At 39.4% G+C, this 24,284-nt stretch overlaps 1 protein-coding gene across 2 annotated transcripts; it reads left to right on the forward strand.

Moving 5' to 3' along the window:
* Positions 1-12,453: 12,453 nt before the first annotated feature.
* On the forward strand, positions 12,454-23,277 carry LOC132977739 (mucin-4-like). 2 transcript variants are annotated; one of them, XM_061042674.1, is made up of 14 exons: positions 12,454-12,615; positions 13,892-14,097; positions 14,747-14,887; positions 15,436-15,574; positions 15,663-17,045; positions 17,109-17,163; positions 18,245-18,386; positions 18,474-18,617; positions 19,062-19,120; positions 19,815-20,005; positions 20,098-20,498; positions 20,705-20,804; positions 21,811-22,000; positions 22,104-23,277. In XM_061042674.1, exons 1-14 carry the CDS (start codon positions 12,478-12,480, stop codon positions 22,238-22,240), a joined length of 3,426 nt encoding a protein of 1,141 aa, XP_060898657.1. In that variant the 5' UTR covers positions 12,454-12,477; the 3' UTR covers positions 22,241-23,277. The 2 variants fall into 2 exon arrangements, with proteins under 2 accessions (XP_060898657.1, XP_060898572.1); XM_061042589.1 differs by having other exon boundaries at positions 15,663-17,163.
* The last annotated feature ends 1,007 nt before the right edge of the window (positions 23,278-24,284 follow it).

Raw genomic sequence — 24,284 nt, forward strand, 5'->3', positions numbered from 1 at the left:
GGCTGGTGAATCTTTATGAAGAGTGTAAGAAGTGTAACGACCTATATGCTTGGATATATTCGTACAGGGGTTACATATTTTCACCATCCTGCCACACCCTTGTTTCCCGTCTGCTGCACTTAAAAAGTAACTCAAAACAAACAGCATTTTTATATGGCACCATGCTGAGAAAAAGCTTTCAGTTTTAATTTAAGTTTGTTGTTATTGGCAAAGAAACAATCAAACCCTACAGTCCACAGAACCAGTTCTGCAGTAGTTTCTGGAATTTGAAAACAATCTTTTGTACTGATGGGAAAACAAAATCATGTCAGTCTGGTTCTGCAGGATTTATTTTATGCCTCTGCTGTTAATCTGTTAACTGTTTATGCACACATTCACAGCAGTTCTTTTCAGGAGTTAAAGGTTTAATTTTTGTTAACTTAGACTTAAAAACTTGGATGTACTTGCATGCAAATTAGAATTTAGGGTTTTGGATTTTCTCTCTCAAAGTGCATTTAAAGGTGTCTCTCTCTTGTCCACAGAGCGCCCTGCTCGCCTGTTTTCAGCACTATGTAACTTTGGCTAACTAGGGCAGCAGTTGAAAAACTTCACGGCGCTAGTTCACACAGCAGCCTTCAGCTACAAAGCAGCCAGTTGGCCCGTCTGTTCTGTTTGATAAAACGGCTGAGGCTAAAGTAGAGGACGGTGACCGATGAAGCTAAGAGGAGAGAATGAGAGAGAGAGAGAGAGTGAGCGAGAAGCAGAGTGTACATCCCTGCAAATATTATTCAGAACAGACTGTTTTTCCAGCAGAGATTAACATGTTTACAGCCTGGTTCATGTTTTGGAATGTTTTGATGACTCATCAGTTTTGATTTGACGAAGGAGTTATTTATAAGGCGTGTAGCTGACCTGATTGAAAGGTGGGCGCGGTGTACTTGTTTGTCAAGAGGCTTAAAAACCGCCTTAGCTCCAGCTCATCTTTTGCCTTTTCTGTGGTAATACTTACCACTGCCACTAGAGGCCGCCACATATCACTGTATCTATCAATGTACACTTGGCTCATTTTACGATGCACAGATCTGTAGAGATGTATAGACTTTTGTAGCACACAATCTCAGTGATAACTGAACTGCTGTTCATTCATTTTTGACAGTCAGTGTCTTGTAAGAGTTTGTAAATATTTTTAGGAGGGTTTAAACAATGTGAACTGCCATGCTGCTTCAACAATAAATATAAAATTGATTAAAAGGACAATGATTTTTTAATTTTATTTTAATTAACCTTTCATTGGGTTATTAAGAATTTGATGCATAACAAAATGTGTTAGATATGAGTCCATATAAAAAGCTGAAAAAAGTTACCTTTAATATTGTGTTACCTGCTTTCCATTATATGGCAATATCTTCCAGTCCATGTTGTGCCCATGTTTTAAGGCATGACATGGGCTTGCCCTGTTCCTGTATTTTTGAGCTTTTAACCCCTGATGAACCAGGATGCCGTCTGAGATCCTCTGGTAGAGCTCTACTGAAAAGAAAAGAAGGATCTTCAACTGATCATAAAAACGGCTCTGTGGATTGTTGGCTCCCCTCTCCCATCCTTCAGAGACAATCACTCGCGCTGTCTCCACGAGCGAGCCTCATCCATCATCTCACCCCTGACATTGTATGTTCATCACCCTTCCCTCAGGCAGACTCAGAACCATACGCACACAGACAAACAGACTAAGGAACAGCTAATTTCCTAAAGCTGTGGACAAACTCCTCAACCCTTAAACAGCAGCCGGAACAGCATGCAGAACCAGTCCCTCGTTTTACTTCTCTACTTATTTTACCCCGTGACTTGTTACATGTATTGAGAAATGCAATACAAATAAAGTATTATTATTATTAATTATCTGAAACCTGAGGGGGAAACAATAAACAATAAACAAGCGGCAGTCAGTGAAACTGCATCAGAGCAGATAAGTAAGTTATTTTGTCTCGTGTAAAAACATGTGCAAGAAACCAAAGACTTTCTGCCCAAAGAATAATCCTCCAGGTAGTGTGGGTCTGTGTGGGAAAGCTTTTTTCTCAACATGGTGCCAGATAAAAAATGCTGTTTGTTTTGAGTTACTTTTTAAGTGCAGCAGACGGGAAACAAGGATGTGGAAGAATGGTGAAAATATACGACCCCTGCCAGAATCAATCAATCAATCAATCCAAGCATTATCATAGTTCTTCTTACAATTGACCAATAGGACGTCTCTTAACAAAGATTTACCAGCCTCAAAGAAAAAAATATCCTTTAATAGAATTTAAGCATTACCTTACAACCATTGCACATGTAGAATAGCTGTGGCTTAGGCCATGGCTAATGGAGATCTGAATAAATGAAATGAAATGTCTGGATGTCCTGTATCTGCAGTAAATAGGTGTATATTTGACTTTACACTTACAAGTCAATAGCTGTGAATACTTTGAATTTTTATTTTATTCCTATATATTCTTTTTTTATTTGGACTCATATGCACGCTATCCCTCTTGTTTTTTTTTTAATGCTGCAGCACTTTAATTTCCCCTCTGGGAATAAGATTAAGATTAACCTTTATTGATCCCCGCAAGGGGAAATTTCAGTTTTTACACTCTGTAATCATGCAACACACATATAGGCTGAAGTATATATACACACATGCACACAAACAGAATCCTATGGACATGCACTAATGGAGAGATGTCAGGGTGACGGGGCTGCCCACAGCGGGCGCTCCTGGGCTGGTGGGGGGCTTTGGTGCCTTGCTCAGGGGCACCTCGGCGGTGCTCAGGAGGTGATCTGGCACCTCTCCAGCTACCAGACCAACTTCCATATTTGGTCCGCACGGGGACTTGAGCCGGCGACCCTCCGGTTCCCAACCCAAGTCCCTCCAGACTGAGCTACTGCCGCCCCCATCAATCAATAAAGGATTATTTTTTCTTATCTTCATCACCCGCACTCTCACTACGGAGCCATGCTGTTACGTCCAGAATGTGGTTTGACCTTCTCTTGATAAAAAAAAACAAGGCCTTCTCTGAAAATAAGTTATCTATTTTGCATCACACGTTGCTCTAAAACCTGTATTTGTGGTTCAGCATTGATGGATTACCAATGAATCAGTTAATCTTGATTTGTAAAGTGCCAATTCATAACAAACTTTATCTCGTGACACTATACACAAAGTGCAGGTAAAATACCGTACTCTTTGTTATATTTTCTACAGGGTGGCAGAAGCTCAGTCTGTAGGGACTTGGGTTTGGGAATTGAAGGGACAGAAGTTCAAGTTCTGGTGCAGACCAAGTCTGGAAATCATCATTTGACATGTTAGGTAGTTTGTAAAATTGCATTTTACACACCTGTTTTGTTTCTTTCTCCTTGATTATATACCCAATCATAATGTATAATGAGTTAATTTAGTATTAAACAATGATAAAGAATTAGAGTCCATGAGACTCCATTGTTTTCAGACCAACATGCTTATTATGACACAAAGTACACACAATGGACTACGAAACAAGACTCCACAGTGGCAGAGTACAATCAGGCAGGTGTTAATTCAGTCTGGTACAAAATAAAACCAGCAAACAAATCCAGTGGAGCAGGAAGAAAAAAAAAGCAGAAATCATGCACAGAGAAACTCACTAGGAAAAACAGGAGGACAAGGTAACACATGGGAAAACACAACACGAGAGAAGACACACGGGTATTAAATAACCAGACAATCAGCGGATAACAAGCAAGGGAAACATGAGCAGCAGGATCTTGAAGACAGAGACAAAGGTTGGTAAAAAAATGAAACAGGAAAAGAAAAAACATATATAACAAGAACAAACAAAACAACTTAAACTGTTGGCGGTAGATGGTGTCACACACAAGTGGCACTTACCCATGACCCCCTTGTGGCATGCTATCGGCTACAGCATATGCACAGAACAAAACCGGCATACTAGGAACAACACCCAACATGCCACAAACAACACCCAACATGCCACAAACAACACCGGCACGGCATGATCACCAACATGCCACAAACAACACAGGAATAACACAGGCATGACCACATGCCACTTTTCGATCAAACTGTCACTGACCTAATGGACATAATGTGCGAGATGCCTTAGTGGATGAGTCCACCAGGGTAGAATCAGAATCAGCTTTATTGACCATGTATGCTTAGAACACAAGGAATTTGTCTTCGGCAACTGTGCTCTCAATGTACAAAAGAATAACATTAAATATAAACATAATATAAGCAAAAAAAGACGAATATATACAAAGCTAAATAAGACAATGGTGCAGTTGTGAGTAGTGCAAAAAATGCTGATTTTAAATGTATGCTATTATGTTACAGATGATTAATTCACTTGAGGCAGAGAACTTACAGTATAAGCAGTATGCATAGATTGATGAGGATAATATTACAGTATTTGAATGATTAAGTCATTGAACATTTTTTTCATGTACATTCACAGTGGTTGATGGTTTAGGGTAACCCAGTACTTCACAGCGACAGGTCTGACACTCTGTGACTGTTTGGTGTTCATCAGAGTGACAGCCTGAGGGTACTGTGGTATGTGGTAGTGGAAAACGTCATTACTTAAAGTGTGGCTGTTGAACTGCATCTGGCATAATGTATTGCTCTTATACTGCCATTGGTGCCAAGAATGGTCTAAAACAGCTTGCTAAACGGAACTTTGTCACTGGCGTCCGTTTTTTCTCTGCCAATATGTGAATATGGTGTATAGAAAGTGATGAGTCATAGTTCTCGCGGTACCTACGTTTCCTGAAGGCAACGTGATTGAGGAAGGTTCTAAGCCTTCTTTGTTATGCTGTCACTCATGATTCTACGCCCCTGCATAAAATCTGCAACTGAAAAAAAAATAAGACCTCAAATCTTGAAATATAGATGAAAGTAAAAAATGAAAATAAATAATTAATTCAAAAGAATTCCAGAATTGAATGAAAATTATATTTAACTTAAAAAAAGTCTTCATATACTTATTTTGATTTTGAATACAATGATGTATTTTTTAAAGTTCAATCTCAAAACTTGAACTTTCAGTTTACATTTTTTTTTTCAAATGATCAAAACTTTTGGCCCTGATTTAGCTCCATACCTAAAAGGCTGGAAAGTCCTGACCATGTGAAATGTGTACATTGTCTGAAATTACAGAAAACCCCAAAATTTTGCGCCAAATAACCACATCAGTGAAAGTCAGATACAGTCACTTAAAACCAAAGTTTCATTGCAGATTTATTCTCTACACTTTCACTGCAAGACAGACAGACAAACAAAGTACCGACGTGCAAATGGATTTACAATCTTGTATAAACTGTGCAAGTTGTGCCACAGGTTTTTGAAGTAAATTAGGTTAGAGGGTGACAGATTCATGAGTGATTACAGGAATGGGGCCAGCTTGTAGTTCTGTATTGAAAGTTCATATTTAAGGGATATCAATGTGTTTTAAACCCTGATTATCAGAAAAATTACTTTGATCAAAAGATAAGTTTCTCTTGTTCTTTGTGACAAAACAGATGCTCATAGAAACTGCTTCTTGAAGTAACTTAGTAATAAAACGGATAAAGTCAGCTTGGAGTGACGGTTGGGGCGATAGATGAACCAAACAATGCCTGCTTTCACCCAGGATACCATAATTTGGGTCCTCTGTGGAAGCCTTTATGACTATTATTTCAATCTACAGCATTATGTTTTTCCTATCCTCAACCACGCATTTTGTGTAAACAAAACAAAACTAATCAGTTCACATTTCCCACATGAAAACAGACGATACTGTGTGCACCTGTTAAACACCAAAAGGTTTTGACAAAGTGCTGGTAATTGAAAACCTGGAATTAGAACAAGTTGATATTCTTTGTAATCTTAGGGCGTTTTCAAATTAGGCACGATTCTTGTGTATTGTGCCCTAGCACGATTGCTTCCCCCATACCCCCTACCCTCTCCCCCACTGGTCTACGTTCACAATAGTAACATTGTTCCGTATCTGATTCCACTTGTGTATGTACACATTATGATACAGCAGGTGGCAGTATACTATATTTGGTTTGCAAATCCACCAAATAGCAGAAAGAAGAAGAAGCAACCATCCCCGATTGGGGATTGAGGATTTTGTATTATTTAAGAGATGACAACAACAACAACCATCGTCCTACTTCCACATCTACCGTGCAGCTCAGAGGATAAACCGGGCCGCGCTGTGTGGAAACAAGGTTTTTTTAAGCGACAGGAGCCTATTAGAATTACGTCATATAGCGGTCCACTTCCTTGTTTGAGCATAGATGGGTTCACATCTCCCACGGACCATAATGACTACACATGATACGTGCCTGAGACCACATCTTCAAGCGGACTTGGGCACAGTACCCAAGTACGGTATGAGTACGTTAAGTTTGTGTTCACACTGATCCAATTAATCATACTTTGTGGTCAAGCATACTCAGATCTGAGCCCGCGTCCCTAGTGTGAAACCAACTTTACTTCAAATCAGAACTTGAGATGTACTCCATAATTGAATATACATTTACAGATCCTGCTTAAAAATGTTAAATCTGAATGCACAGGATCATCACTTTGCCTGTTTGCAAAAAAAAAAAAAGTGTGGAGAGCAGAGAACCTGTTAGGGATCATATAACAATAATTTAGCTTTACTGAATGTCTCAGACAATAACATAACACACAACAGACACTTGCACTTGCAGCGAACAATGAGCCTTTGGATGATGTTTCTCAACACCAGCTACATTTTTCAGCTCAAGTTGTTAGTTTGACTCTAAACCAAGGCAACACAAGGAAAAGGAAATTCTTTATTGCTAATCTTCGGCTACAGCAGAAGCCCCCAAAAAATTTGGTATCACTCCTAAAGGCTATAAAAATGTCACGTTAGCCGATGCGTACTGACATTGCCTAAAACCAAACCAAACACTTGCCAAACTGCGCTGGCTCTCGTGCTCCTACTACACCTGTCAGTAAGCCATCCAATTAAACCTCTCATAAACTTTGACAGTATGATCACTTGGTCTGCTTTTTGGTCCCGTGTTTCTTGATCTTCTAGCACTCCGTTGTTGAGAAGATTTTGTGGTTTAAGATGAGTCACTCACACCCATCAAATTAATTAGTTCAACTTGACTAAGTTCTGTGAAATCTATATTTAGCAATCCAAACAGTGTGGAGTTGTTGTTGCCAACAATTTATTTTGATGTCAAAAAGAAGGTGGGACGGAAAACTACAATAACCTCAAAGTTTGAATTAATTAAATAATCTAGCACAGGGGTGCTGTTCATTTGTTGTTTGATTCGGTAAGTTATTGTAGGTAGTTTGGCTTCATATTCATTTATTTTCACCAAAAGAAATGAAAATGAAGTCCTTCTGTTTTGCTTTGTTGAGTTGAACAGCACTCATAGGCCCTGCTCGGTTTGCTTTCCCATGTTTTGTTGCTCAATTTTACTTCTTGAGTAATAAGAAACTTTAATTTGCCAACACCATCTGGTTTTTATGTTGCTTTTCTTTCCCCCTCATGAGTCGGGTCGTAACAATAAGTGTGTTTGAAAACTCAGTCCTTAAAGGTTCTTTAATCCAGGAGTTGAAGAGGTCAAAAGGCTCCAGCAACACGACCGCCCTAGGAGGTTTGGATCCATATCACCTTTTTCATCCCTGATGAGTTTGCACCCCTGATTATGGAGAGGAGTGCAGCGGAGGGGACGAGCTGGGGGAGAGACGTGCAACCAGAGAAAAGAGGAAATCCCCAGTTTAAAATGAAATGTTTTCGAAAAGAGGGAAATAGAACGACATGTAATAATACTGTAATTCTTTAGAATGCAGATGCTGTGAATGTTCATAAATAGGCAACAATATAGCCTATATTAGTTTAATCATGGTGTTTCATACTTTCATTCCAAACATATTACCATGTGTCGGTGAAATCGCGATCTGTATGCCTTCTTTGATTGTGCCTATGTCTCCTCCTAACTTCAATAACAGCAGGCTGTTGTGTGTAACGCTGTGCTCCTGGATTAGCACGTTCCTTTCAAAGATGTTAAATTCAGTCACCTTCATAATCACCGCAGTTTTTGTCAGGCTTGGTAAATCGCAGTGCGATGCCTTAATGGCAAAAATACTAAATGGACAATGCGTGTTGTTTTGCTCTAATGAAAGACGCAATCCTCACTGCGCGACATTAGTAGATCAAATAGTACATTTTTTGCTAGTGGTATCAAGTTTGCACACTTTTTAAGACACGCAAACCTTTAGTAAATCTGGCCCATAGTATGAAGGCTCATCCAGGATTACCCTGATGAAGGCCACAAGCCCAAACACGTCAGTGCTATTCATGAATGAAGTTAATATGAAGCTCTAGCGTGAGTTCAGTCAGGAAGACTATATATAATTGCCTTCGCGATCTTTCTCTCATTCATCCCTTTTTGCACGCTCATTCACGTTTCCGCTGTCATTCTTGTGCTTTAATTTTCTGGGGCTGTCATTGCATAATCAGCTGTCCCGTCAGCGGTACTCATCAACCAAAAATTTGAAAATCATTGGCCTGGATGAACGGTCAGGTTTATTGACAAGTTACATACACAGCACTTTAAACGACAAAGCAGGTGTGTGCTAAAGTACTCTAAAGAAACACAAGGACTTAAAAACATCTCTCCTTTTTCCAGTCTAAATAGGAGTCTCGCTACAACGATTAGCACCGGTTGTGAGCACGGTAGTCCAGTCATTAGGACATGAGAGCTTTTTTTAACCTTGATTCTTATCTTTCAAAAAAATCAGAGCTGGAAGAAGTGTGATCTGACATGTGCATATATCTATCTGTTCAACTGCTGAAAATTATAAAAGTCCCAGAACTTTTCAAGGAATATACCCCAGGTACATGGGCCAATCGGATCATTTGGTTCAGTCAGGAGGATGTACAGCTGAGTGTCATCTGCGTAACAGGGAAATTAGATATTGTGGTGTTTTTTTTAATTTGCCCAGCAAAAACATTTAGATTAGTTGGGACCAACGACTGAATCGTGAGGGACCCCAAACGAGATATAAGCAAAGGGTTAATGTTGACTATGTATTTTTGTCCTTACCTGTATGTTTATGTGTAAGAAGAGAGCACATGCATGGAAAACAAACCAGTGTTAAGTTCTGACATTCAGTCAAGCTTCTAAGTGGACAAACTGGTCTGATGAGTGGGAGTTTTTACTTTCATTTTCCCGGCATCACTGTAACATTATTTCCTGGTGACACAAAACAATGATTGCATGGATGTGTGCCAAGTATGCAGGGGTGGAGCAGCGATTTTAAAAGTGCGGGTGTTCAAATGCTGATATATTACCACACTCTAGCAAATCAACACATTCTGTTTCATTTCATGTCCAATAACTAATGTTAGCTGACACATCATACAACAAGACAAAGTTACAAAAGATAATTAGACACTAACTTTATGAACATCCATTGTGAGTAACCCAGTTAGCTCTAAAAACGAGATTCAAAACTGCTCTTTGTGATGCTTTTATTTTGCTTTTCTTATTGCCTTATGCCTCAGTCTCTTTATTTCCGGTCTTCAAATATAATGCGCTTTTATTTTGAAAAACTGCAAAGGGGACTTCCGCTACATCGTTAAGTTACGCAAGTAAATAAATACAGCTAAAAGAACATCCAAGAGGAGAAAATGTTACACTTACGTTGTTTTGTGAGGTGGATTTATCTTAAAAACATTTGTTTGGGTGATTAACTGTCTTTCAGAAGGATGCTACATGTAGCATGTATCTATTTGTTAGCGCTGACTCAACCAGTGATGAGTGACAGGAGGATTAAATGCACGTAACTTTACCGTGCTTCAACTGTAACCGAACAGCTATGATTGGCTTAATTGTCACTTAATAAATCTTAACTGACCAATAGGTTTTCATCAATGACTCCACTGGTAAAAAGTGTGGGGGGTGAAAATACGTTTCAGTGAAAGTGTGGGTGTCACAACACCCACAACATCCACGGGTGAGACGCGCCTGCAAGTATGAATATCGCAGCTGCCTCAGTTCTTTATGCACAATGGGGTCAGTTAAATACATTGTAAGGTAGATTGTATTTGTAAGGAAAACAAAATGTTTTTCAGCATTTCTTGATTTGATTTGAATATTTCTCATTGGCCTTGCTCAGTCTGCCTCACCCTGTTTTGTTTCTGAATTTAAATTCACAGTGCGGCACACCTGCAAAAGTCTGTGTTTCTTTAGTTTAGGAGCAGCACTTTGACACAAACCTTTTGTTCCAAAGCACTCTATAAACAAATCTGACCTTGAACCTTGGTTTCTTTGTATTGATAATGAGGTCTTGTGAGCAGGTTTGAGCAGGGCATGTTGTTCATGCATGATACAATAACAGGATGACATCAATCAATGTGGACAAACTGGTCTGACGACGGAGTTTTTGCTTTCTTTTTACCAGCATTGCTGTGAAATTATTTCCTGGTGACTAAACAATTGGACGGATGTGTGCCAAGTATACAAATCAAAGCTGTCTCAGTTGTTTGATCGATTTGTCTCTATGTTGCATTTCCAAGAAAAATTCTGCATTATCACCCAAACAGTTTGTCGTCAAACATCATGGAGATCATGTATCATTGTATGCAAAAGCTGCATTATATTCAGAAGCTGTGAACTTTGTCATCCTGAATTTGGTTTAACTTCAGTTTGCATATTTATACTTGTAGGTGCATGATGTGACATACAGTATGTAACACAATGGCGTAAAACTTCCAGAAATAATTGAAAGAGGTGACTTGCCATGTTGCAGTGGGACCACAGATTGGATGGATAATGGACGAGGCGATCATGACATCATCCATTGGTTTATACAATACATTTCTGAAGCATCAGCAATTTGGTCAACAGCATGCTGCAATTGTTGGAGCCAAAAATTGGTACACATTGGAGGACATTAGTTCAGAGGCTGTAGCTAGGGAAGATCAAGGGCTGGTGAACTGCAAGTTTTCATAACATGCATCCCTTGGCTTCATAACTAACCCAAAAACCCCTTACTCACCACTGCAATCTTTCAGATTCGGTGGGTTGGACATCATTTACAACTCACAGACACAACAATACTTGGCAAAATTTGAGATTACCTAGGTACGCTGCTTTATTTCAGTCCTACTGGTTACCAAATGTGATCCTCAAGTTGGCTTCTCTTCACTGTACCCTGAGTACAACATAAAAATAGCTTAAACTAGACAAACTGATGTCTCCAAAGAAATGTTAAGAGTATAAGAAGGAAGGCGGCGAAGGTGGGCATGAGGTTGTTTTTCCTGAAAGGTCGCTCTGTATTATAATGATGGTAAGGAGTGACAGGTCGGACTTGGTCCCGGGCTGCTCACTTGAAGGACTACAGCCATATGGGGTGCGACCTAACCACGAGGCCATTTGATTTTACATTTGAATTATTTATTATTTCTTGCTTTACCAAGCTGGATGCTGTAGAGGTAAATATGAATCATCATATAGGGCACTGATCTCACTCTGTCTGTAACTTTTAATCTAAATTAAAGGGGTCATATTATGCTTTTTCTGGTTTTATATGCTCTTTAGTGTGTTTTCCATGTGTCCTGTGCGTGTTTAGGCACATCTATGTGCAAAAATTCAAGACCGTGGAAACGCGGCTTCTCCTACGTCCTCCTGTTAGCTGTAGCATTAGCTGCATGTAACGCTCGGTTCTAGCCCCCCTCGAAAAAAAATTCTCAGTGTTACGTCTTGTCAGTGTGATATCACTGATCTAAGCCCATTGGCTCGTTGTGGCAACCCAGCAGCTCATGTTGTATGCCCATTAACTTCTGTATCAGTAACTTCTTAGCACAGTAGTGCTAAGGTGCTAATGTTTTTGCTCCCCTGAGCGACTGACCAATCACGGCAGAGCCGACAGGCCGACCAATCAGATCAGACTTGGCAAATGCGGGGACTCTGAACGTGGGCACTTCAGAGCCTTAGAGAGAGAGTCAGAAGCGAGCCGGTGCATGGAGCGGCAGTACATGAAAACAGACACTTTTTTATAACTTCAGCTATTGTGAACATACTTTAGTAGGAACATAGATTAAATATACGAACCCCAAAAAGGGCATAATATGGGCTCTTTTAATATCTGCTGTTATTGGTTGTTTCACCTGGATGTATCCATTACCTTTGTTACATGAAGATGGAAGTATTGACAAAACTGTACAATAAATTAAATTTGATCATACACTACAATGATTGATTCTCCTGACAGTTTGAGTGACAACAGTTACATATTAAAACAAGACGTTTCAAAAAACACCTTTAATTATTAGTACAAATATTTTTAATCCTTGAAACCAGTTCTGAAGAAGGCCTTTTGTTCTGGGACATAGCACTCATACCTTTCAGCTTACATCAATGCCTTCTGTCCGGGCTGGAGAGGTATAAAAGAATGATGCATGTGGATTTGGCTGCGGAGGATCTGAGGAAGAGATGAGTCTGAGCATCATGGCCTTCACACTGGTGCTCCTGCTTCAGCTGCTCCTGGTCTCACTGACATCTGCCTCTCATCACATTGGGGGAACCACGACCTACACCTACAGAGGAAAAACCCCTGATGGGAGACATATTGTAAGTGAAACAACTTTAAATTAACTTTGTGCAAATATAATTTTAGATTAATTCGAGAGGATTTTTGTCTCATTCTGAGAACTGCCTTTCTTATTTATCGTTACAAATGTCATTCTTTATTGGCATTTCATTACTCTCATAGAATATACACAACAACATTAATTTCAGTATCCCATTTATGAGTGCAGTAAAAAAAGGGTCGAGACCTGAGAAAAATTGAGGTTATTTCTGTTAATGCTGGAGTTTTATTTAACATGAAAAAGAGGGATCACAGTTCAGGTTACATTCTGTGAAAGCAGTCTCATAAAAACAATGACAACTTTTGAAAAAAGCATGCGGGGAGGTGTGAGACTCAGGGCATCGTGTAAATTAACCTCGGGTGCGTCGGTCCTGGAGAACATTTTGAAAAATTGTGAATTGGTGTCAGATGGGGGAGGGGGGGGGGATCTCCTGAGGTAAGATGTGACAACGCAGAAGTAGCGGATGAAGCAACAGTCCTCTATACGACGCTATAATGAGAATATGTGTCTTTATATCAATGCTGCGTGTAGTTGAACAGAATCTCAATCTGAACTAAAGAGTGGAGAAGAACATCCTGGAGAACAGGAAACATAATGCAGCAGGTTCATTAGAGCACGGAGATGGTAGAGGTGGCGTGCAGACAGTCTATGGTCGTGCAGCGATCACAGGGAATAAACGTCACCACCCCCTCCCACTCGCTCCAGGTGAATTCTCCTGATTATATCCTGCTGCGTTCTCACATCAGCTCACTCTGACTTTCTGCAGAATAAATACGAGGAGGCTGGAGGAGAAACTCCGGGTGAAGAGAGAAACATTCAGCTGTTTGTGTTCACACGTGACACTCAGTCTGCAAATATCCAAAATTTTTCTGCAAGTGTGACAGCCCTTAAATATAATATTTATTATCTAAACAGGAACAGAGTAAGGTACTGGTTAGTCATAAAGTTGGCTCGTTTCGACAGCTCACACGCAGCACACTGATTAATGAAAGCACGTGAATTTAACACGGAAGCTAATGAATACAATATTGTTATATGGACATTTTAGCAACACAGAAATTACAGTAAGCCTCTCTTAACTTGCACTTTATATAAATCCTGACATAATCTTTGTAATGGTTTGTAGCTTTATCAATAAAATTGATTGACCTTTCTTTAAATATATTGAATTGCAAAGATACATGCAGTTTTTGTTTTGTTGTTTGCTGAATTTCATCTAAAAAACAACCTAACCACAGAATTGCTCTATTCCACAGGTGGACTTTCACAACAGGGACACCTACGACCGCTGTTCCTCCTCACACTACTGGTCTTGTCACCAGGGTCAGTGTGGCTCTAAAGCCAATAGACAGCATGGGGTAATAGACAACAGCACCAATGCTCCGTCTAACGAAAGACTTTGGTGTGAAACTGAAACAGTTGATACGAGATACATTTCCAGTGACAAACCTTTTCAATTGAGGTGAGCTTTTTCATCAAATAAGCATTGTTGCTGCAGGATATGTACTTTTTAATGATTTATTCCAGCTTCATTATGAATCAAAAAAGGTCCAGAATGTAAATAAGGTTGAATGTGAAGGAGAATAGCCGTAAAAACTGTGAGGTGCTTGTAGAGTGGGGACCTCTAGACAATGTACAGCGGGAGATAATTACAGGGAAAAATAAGTGATTGAATATTTTTCTTCCAACTAGGGATGGGTACGGGTACTCGAGTACTTGTTGCAGGTGTAATTATTCAAGAATCATTGAATAATTAAAGACTATAATCAGCTCTCTCCTAAGGAGTCATGTGTTTACCATCACTCCTCATTTAATTTAGAACTGGGATTTGAAGACTGCTGTCCTACAGACACACAATACTAATGAGCAACACACTGCAGGAAACAAAGCAGAACGTTTTCTTTTTCTGAGGAAAATATTATAAAAAAGTGAGAACTGGCAGTATTTGAGTGTTAAGATTGTAAATGCTCATCCCTAGTTTCAACCAATTGTTCTCACATTGTAACCAGACTGTTCTGCCCAGAGCCCAGCAGCAATGCCTCTAAATACTGATCCACTTATCCATGAAATAAAGACGAAAGTTAAGAAGTGTTTTTCCTCACACTATCCAGGGCAGCTAGCTGTTGTTGGATTAGAACGCGTAATGCAGGTTCTTCAAGTTGGAGGCTACTGACTACTGTGGATTTGGGAACCAGATCTGACACCCAAGAACCCAACAGATCACCAGACATCGCCATCCTACCTGTCCTAAGGTGAGTCCCCTGCTCTGAGCATGAAAAGTTTAGGCTTACCTTTCATCTATTTTGGAAAGATGTACATTGAAAATGGCTATTTCTGGCAACTCCAGCGGTGAATAAAAACAAACTGAAGCAACCATGTAGCAATGATAGTTCACAATTACTAAACACAAAGACTACCACAATTACACTGCAAAAACAAATGCAATCAAAGAATTTGAAAATGTAGTCATTTAAAAAATAAAATAAAACAAAATAGCTTCAAAATGATTTCTGAATAATGAAAGTGCAGAACACATGGCAAAAAGTTTACCACATTTTTTCAGTGAGAAAGATGCAACAGATTTTTTTATATGAAAGGTCCAGGCTAACCTGTCATCAATCAAGAGAACTTATAAAAACTTGTATTTTCAATAGTTTTTTGCACCCTAGTGGTACACAAAAAAAACCCCATCAATGTCTGTCAATATATGCATGTTTGTAATTTGTCTGTTGGTATTCTTTAGTGCTAAGGATTCTTACCAGCACACTGTCACTTACTCTTGTTAATATGTGTGTTGAAGAGTTCCTCAGAATTGCCCACGGACCTACAAGCTGACTACCTTTGATCCTGACGGTGACAAAGTTCGATGCCGATACGGAAATGTCAGAAATGTGGAATGTGGCTCATGTGACCAACCTTCAGGCTTCCACTTAAATCCGGTTAGTTCTAAAATCTATATCCTAATTCATAGTACAAAACTGTACTGATGCTGTACTTAACCTAAATCCTGAATGTTCACATTATTAGGACTCCTGCACGTTACAATACAACAGCGCCAGTTATGACTACAGAAGTTATGCGTTTGAGATGGTGGTGGAAGACTTTCCACGAGGGCACATCACTCTTCAATACTCAGACGGATCTCAATCCTCCAAGAGTGCAGCATTGATGAGGAAAAAGAGGCAGCTTTATTATGCAGCTGCAGCAACAACCACAACTCCTTGGTGGTGGTGGCAAACTACAACAACTGCAGCACCAACTACAACTCCGTGGTGGTGGTGGCATACTACAACAACTGCAGCACCAACTACAACTCCTTGGTGGTGGTGGCAAACCACAACAACTGCAGCACCAACTACAACTCCTTGGTGGTGGTGGCAAACTACAACAACTGCAGCACCAACCACAACAACTGCAGCACCAACCACAACAACTGCAGCACCAACCACAACAACTGCAGCACCAACCACAACAACTGTAGCACCAACTACAACAACTGCAGCACCAACCACAACAACTGCAGCACCAACTACAACAACTGCAGCACCAACCACAACAACTGCAGCACCAACTACAACAACTGCAGCACCAACCACAACAACTGCAGCACCAACCACAACAACTGCAGCACCAACCACAACAACTGCAGCACCAACTACAACAACTGCAGCACCAACTACAACAACTGCAGCACCAACTACAACTCCTTGGTGGTGGTGGCAAACTACAACAACTGCAGCACCAACTACAACTCCTTGGTGGTGGTGGCAAACTACAACAACTGCAGCACCAACCACAACAACTGCAGCACCAACTACAACAACTGCAGCACCAACCACAACAACTGCAGCACCAACCACAACAACTGCAGCACCAACTACAACAACTGCAGCACCAACCACAACAACAACTGCAGCACCAACCACAACAACTGCAGCACCAACTACAACAACTGCAGCACCAACCACAACAACTGCAGCACCAACCACAACAACAACTGCAGCACCAACCACAACAACTGCAGCACCAACTACAACAACTGCAGCACCAACCACAACAACTGCAGCACCAACCACAACAACTGCAGCACCAACTACAACAACTGCAGCACCAACCACAACAACTGCAGCACCAACTACAACAACTGCAGCACCAACCACAACAACTGCAGCACCAACCACAACAACTGCAGCACCAACCACAACAACTGCAGCACCAACTACAACAACTGCAGCACCAACTACAACAACTGCAGCACCAACCACAACAACTGCAGCACCAACTACAACAACTGCAGCACCAACCACAACAACTGCAGCACCAACCACAACAACTGTAGCACCAACTACAACAACTGCAGCACCAACCACAACAACTGCAGCACCAACCACAACAACTGCAGCACCAACTACAACAACTGCAGCACCAACTACAACAACTGTAGCACCAACCACAACAACTGCAGCACCAACCACAACAACTCCAACTTCTCCTCTCAGTAAACTTCCCCTACAATTCTCCCTTCTTGGTAAGCCAGATTTAACTTGCTCCTTATTTTTTTCACCTTTTTCTCTTTGCGGCCATTTTCCTGCTAATCAAATGCTCATTGTGTGGAGCTCAGATGCTGTTGTAATGTCCTCCTGCATCTAAGATGCATCAAAGCCTTATCCCTCTATCCTTATTTTCAATACAAATACATCAGATCAAAACAATCTAAAGGAGGGGTAAGAGCATATTTCAAGGTAAAAAAACATAGATTTCATAACCAAATCAGTACATTTCTTCATTTAATTTGATTTTTTCTGCTCATTGTAATGCTCACAGCTTTTCATAATAAGGTTTACAATTAGAACACGTTTCATGTAGGCAGAGGAAAAATCTAATTTTGCCTGTCATCATCATCAGTGTGGTTCCATCCGGATTTAATTATTAGCAATAATATCGTCATCATCCAAGGTAGACTGACCACAAGCTACCCAAGAGTGAAAGGATGGTATATGCTCCTGTTGAAGACCCAATTTTGTATTTCAAACTTGAAACATGGTTAAATCGATCTCTTGCACCAATAATGCAGTAGCCAATTGTAAAAAGAAACAATAACAACTTTGAAGCTGTTACATACACTCCCCAATTAAAAATAAAAAAGCACATAAGAAAATAGTCAACATAAGCGTTCAACTAATGTTTAACTAATACCACCATTTGATAGTTATATACGGTATGTTTCTAATTGCTGATCAATGGAGAACCTATTAAATTTAATCAATTCATCAGATTCTCTACATCTATGAGTTATTTATTCTGACAAAGAATAGTACGTCATTTTAACACCATTTCAGCTTGGATATTTTGGTGCGTTTTTGATGGACATTATACTCTCACTCAGATTGTCAGTGATCCATCTTACCTCGTAAGGTGGGGTTTGGATGTTATCAAAAACCAAATTTACCAGAAGTTAAGATTTCGACAATTTTTTTTTCAAATGAACGTTCACATTAAAAATTGATAAAAACATTAACGGCTATAATAATTGGTTAATGGTTAACGGACGTTTGACGTTTTAGCTCTTCTACTAAAAAAACAATAATCATTTTTTCATTTTTCTCCAGTGGACAAACCCGTTCCCTCATGTCAGCCAGGACAATACTTGCCTGAGTATGTAAGCCCAACACCCCAAAACGGAGCACACATTCATGCAGAGGTCGACATGGAGGTGGAGATCAGAGTCAAAGCACAATCTTCACTTTCAGTGTAAGTGAAACAATGCAGCAAAACATTCTCATCATATTGACACGTAAAAAAAACCTGGGAATGTTTGAATTTCTTGTTTTTATGCAGAATACAGGACATCATCTTCAGCGGGCCACTGAATACCAGAAAGCATAGGACCACCCATAACGAGTTTGTCATTACATGGACACCAACTTCAGACCACCTGGGAAATCATTACGTCATCTGCTTTGCTGTAGAATCAGTGAGCGGGTAAGTGTGTTCAGCTTATTTACTTTTAATGACTGTATTAGTATGTGAGGGCATCTCCTTCAATCTAAACAAATGTTAGTATATCTTGTGTTTTGATATGCTCTGATACGATGCAATATGGTGATACAATAATGAACAAAACTAGACTACAAATTGTGAAATGATAATAATACCATATTATAGGATATGAAATGATATAATACGAGAAAAAACAATGAGATGATTTTATAATTTAATATTAATATCTCTGGGTGCCAATGTCAGTGGCACTGGTAGTTGTACTGGTATGTTTGTCCGTGCCTGTTCTTTGAGAGTGCATGCATTAGACTGAGTGTGCATAATGGAGAGTTGGGTGACGGTTTTGGGCTGGAGTTTTTGATCGGTGCAGGGCTTAGTTGAAAAATAAGGTCGAAAGAGATACATTTGTTCTCTAATATTTTTCAGGTCTAACGTCTATCAGTCCGACATGAGGTGTGTAGTTGTGGACGTTGGCAAGAAGCAAGGTGAGACATCCATTTGCCACTTTAACTGAAAATGTTGAAGCAGTTTAAGGCCATTTATAACATATGCTGTTAAACTATTGGCGCCGGATTGTCATCATTATCATAATGTTTATTTTATTTATTTATTTAAATAAGCAGCGCAATGTAAGTGAGTGCTATTAGACGAGACCCCAAAGGGAGGTTTCATACTGTCAATGAAAAATGTACACATTTTGAGACACTGTGGTTTGAAGTTTGATCAGTATTCGGGGCGTCCAACTGGCCTGGGGTCCCTAGCATTTACCTGGCTTGTCTGTTGACAAGCAGTGCTCCTGTATACAACAAAGTACATGGCAAAGGTGTTTAGATCAACAGACACTGAATCAGTTTGGATTTCTTCCTACTAATTTAGGAAGGTTCAGTGGTACTTAGCTTCAAAAATGTTTCCAATGTTTGAGAACCACTAAATGAAAAAACATTTTCAAGCTGCAAGACATGCACTAAAGGAAGGAGCTCTTTGGACCAACTTTTCTACCACAAAATAAATGCACTGACAAATTAAAGTCCCTCGTACAACCCCACGTAAAAGAAATCAACACTATTCCTTGAAGGAATTATGTGTCAAAAACGTGGTTACTGATACAAAGAAAAATGTGTACAGTTCTCAGCTTAATGCATTTGCTTTAAATGAATACATTTCTATCTCTTGTTCAAGTTGAAGCCAATGTGATCTGCAGTCAGTCCACAATGAGAGTGGAGATTGAGAAATCTTCATTCCCCCGACTCAGCGAGGATGATTTACGGCTCAATGACCCCTCAAACGTCCTCTGCAGCCTGAAGACTCATTCCAACAGCACTCATGTCATCGGCATCATCCCTCTCAACTCTTGTGGCACCCAGATCGAGGTAACACAGTGTTTTTGTTTTTTTTTGGTAGATGTTGCTTTTCTTTCTCATAAACAGCGAGAGAACTGAATATACAACCTCTAACTCTGCAGGAAGATGAGGAATTCCTAAAGTTCAAGAATGAAATCACCACTTTTGATAACAGCAACAACCTGATCACCAGAACACACTTGCTGGAGGTTAAGTTCTACTGTCAGTATCCCAAACGAGGGAACGTGACTCAGAGCTTCACAGCACACAGGAATGCAACCACTGTGTGGGAGAAAGGCTTCGGCAAGTTCACGTACCAGTTTGAGTTCTATCCCAACGTTCAGTTCCAGACCATGATCGACCCGCACTATTACCCTCTGGAGTACGACTTAGGGAGCCGCATCTACATGCAGATCGAGGCCACGTCTTCACTCAACAACACCGAGCTGTTTGTGGAGTCCTGCAGCGCTGCACCGTATGACAACCCCAACTACATGCCAGTCTACCCTATCATCCAGAATGGGTAAGTGTGCTTATGACCCCGACTAGAAACAGATTTGCCTCTAACCTATTCTGGCTCTTCTCACTTTTTGGCGTATTTTATATTTAATTCTCTATTTCATCAGTGTTTAAAAACTACAATTCAATAATTATCTACCCCTGCAATGACTTCCATTCTCTTTTTAAAAAAAGGTGATATTTATTATGTTATTTATTTACTCTCAATAGGTGCGTAATGGACTCGACTGTTGTCATCCACTCCCCCGCCCACCAGAGACAGTTCAAATTCAGCATGGAGGCCTTCAAGTTTATCGGATTACATGATCAGGTGAAGAATGCACCTTGTGGTTAATCTGACTGGAAATGGCATAAACTCTGTCCTTTTTTTTTTTTCAACTGAATGTATATTTTGTGGGTCAAGCAGGTGAAATAATATGGAAGAAGTTAGGAAAATCCATTGTATTTGGTCAGACTTTTGACTTCCACACTTTCACTCTTATTTCTCAAATGGAGTGGTGGTTCACTTCTGCCTTTTGTGGCCTAAATGAGGATAACACCAACATTTATTCAACTTCCCAATGATCCAAAGATAAAAAGTAACTCTGAAATATTATTATTACACATTACACTTAAAAAATGCAAAAGAAATCACCTGTTTGAAAGAATTGCAATAAAAGTTACTTATAGAAAGTGTTGTAGTCAAGACCACATACCTGAGACCAGAGTGCCCTGAGACCAAGACAAGACCAAGATATTTAGGGATAAAGACCAGGTCAAGTCCAAGACCAAGGCAAGGCCAGACAGAGAGAAGATCAAGACCATAAATATCACTGAAAATCATCATCTTAGGGAAGGATGCAGCCGTAACCGGGGGATAAAAGTCAAACCACAAATGAATTGAAGTTATTTGTTCTTTTAGAAAGGGGTGTTTTCGTTCTCATCACAGTTATGACGTGGAGAAATAGCCAATCAGTGGTGGTCTTGACTGGTATTGATTTAAAATCCGGAGTCCATTCAGTCTGAGACCAAGACAAGACCATGTCTAAATTGCTTTTGATTCTGAGACAAGACCTTCAAAAATTGGTCTCGAGACTAAGACCGATTTAAAGTACTACAACACTACTCCTAGAAATGACTGAAGAAAATAATTTGTCCACTTGTCTGAACGCTTTCTTTATAACACTTTCAAAGATTTAATAAAGATTTAATTTTTTCTCATGACTAAGAAGCAGCTAAGAGACCATAAGAGTTTTCTGTTTTGTGTCTTCTTCTCAGGTAACCTGTTAAAACAGTTTTTCTGCCCTCATAATTACAGCATGTCTTGTTGTATTCAGGTGTACATCAGCTGCTCAGTCCTGATGTGTCAGGCAGGAGAACCCAACACCAGGTGCTCACAGGGATGCATGACAATGAATCAAGGCCTCGACAGGCGTAAGAGAGAGACTGTCAGCCAGACTTCATCCCACCTTGTCTCCCAGGGTCCCCTGCGCATGAGGAGGTCAGCAGAGAGAGCAGAAAGCCCAGGTAAGAAAACAGGACTTGCTTTGTTTACAGCACACCTTAAATTTTTCAAACCCAGGTACACTTTGATGAGGTCAAAATAAAATCTTTCACTTTTTTCCTCCAGTGATGAACCTGAATCTGAACCTGGTTTTCATCGCTGGATGTCTTGTTGCAGCCGTTGGCATGATCAGTGGAGTGGCCGTGTACAAAGCCAAAACATCAAGGGTCAAATACCAGCCTCTGCCCACATTTGAGGATTAAGACAGCTGCATGTGCATCTCTATTAATTACACAGGAATATAGTTATTGGGATTTTTTCTGGTAATGGATATGGGGTCTTGTTGTGTCTTATTATGTACACTTCAAAAATAAGTAATTTTTTACTGATACTCATTCCGCCACATGGTATAGTCCACTGGTTCCCAACAAAACAATTCTGTATAAATTACATTGGAATATATTGTACTAATCCTTGAGGATTGAGACAAAACCCTAATTTTGGGTTACCCTAACCCTAACCCCTGTGGTAAGTTCTCATTTCAGTTTCTAAAGTTGCTAAGAGTTCTCTCAATGCTAATCAAAACACATTAATAAACCATAAACCTAATTTAGTTCTGATTTAAAAGGGATATGACTTTCTTGAAAAATTGAAAGCTTGACGATGCTTGAAAAACACCCTCTCCTCCCTGCTTTTTGAAACCAGGGGTCCTTTGGTTGTAGCTCACCTCTTTTTATGCCTGACTATTTTATGTCTTTAGAAAAGTCTGACGAAGTTGACAAAAATCTGTGACAAAACTTTAATGGGTCAAAATCTTCATAGAAAAATACATCTAATATGTAGATGACTATAATAGTATTTTTTACAACTATTATATCAGTAGGCATTGTAGTTTTAGGATTTTATATGCTTTTGAAACATTTAAATAAATAGTTTAAAGTTTTAAATGGTTGTCTGGGACAAGGTGTTTTCTGGCAGAAATCGGAACTAAAAGGTGGTATTACATGTTCGTTTCATCTATAAAAATCTTTTAGAAGAGATTTTGATTTAAAAAATAGGAATAAGCATTTTAGTAAGTGGGATTTTTAAATTTGTTTGCCTGGGACATGATTTTTCCCAATTCTCAAGAATAGGTGATAGTTATTGCATCTACGTGTTAAGAATTAAATCATTGAAGTCATTGAAGATATCCATAACATGCGGATACACCTATGTTACTGTGTACTCTCATTCACCCTTTTTTGAATATTGACATGATCCTGATACAATCCCTCATTCAATAAAATATTATTCTCTCACATTTATGTCTCTTCCTCTCTTGCACACAAAAGCACTCTTATTCCAGTTTAGTGTATGTCACCTCTAGTCATGTTCAAGTTCTCTTTATTGTCTATCAACTATATACAAAGTTCACAGTGAGATGAAATTTTCTTCCTCTAGGACCGTGAAGACATTTGAGAATTAAGAATCAAGAGGCAGGAATATGATATTAAATGCAGTGATAAGGCAGTGGCTAAAATTAGGCTAGTAAAGTTAGCGAACAAAATGAAGTGTATTAAAAACACAGTTAAACCAGTGATAATCAAAATTACTAAAACGATGAAGGGGCAAAACAGATAAGTTGGCAAAGTTAAAGTGACATTTTAAGTGGCAGAGTTATTTTTTAAAAACAGACCAGAATTAAATGAACCACTTGTACTTGTAAAGTGCAGCTATTATATATAATTCAGTATACTCATGTTGGGGTTGTATCAGGTCAACTTTGGTTATATTCTTTAATAATTATATTTAATTATTAATAATATAAATAACAATATCATTAAACTATGTTTAATCTCATTCGGGGCACCACCCTGTAATCAGGGAAATATAACCAAAATATCACTCGAATCAGTCTCAAATTAGTTACTTAATTACTAATATTCTTAATAATTAATAATGTAGCCGTTATCAGCAGCCACGTTTTACAACCTCTCTTCCTGCAGGACTCAGGACTGTGGATTAGCATCTGGGTTTATTTTACTAAAGAACAAAGGAACTGATCAATGATTTAAGTATCCCTCTCAGACAGGATATTATGAACTTTTACAACACCTTGAATAAACAACCGAGCGGAGACAGAACACTGCTATCTACGAATTGACCCCAAAGACACGAACTGTGACCGAAACCAGTCTCTGCAAAGTCGTAAAATTGACCATCTGTTAAAGGACTGCTGGAGAACTGAATTAAACCACAGCGTTCAATTCTGCATCAATTGAACATTTATTAATGTAATGTTTTAAACTCAAAATCTGATCTTCAGAA

The sequence above is a fragment of the Labrus mixtus genome, chromosome 1 (genome assembly GCF_963584025.1).
Source record: "Labrus mixtus chromosome 1, fLabMix1.1, whole genome shotgun sequence".
Classification (NCBI taxonomy): Eukaryota; Metazoa; Chordata; class Actinopteri; order Labriformes; family Labridae; genus Labrus; species Labrus mixtus.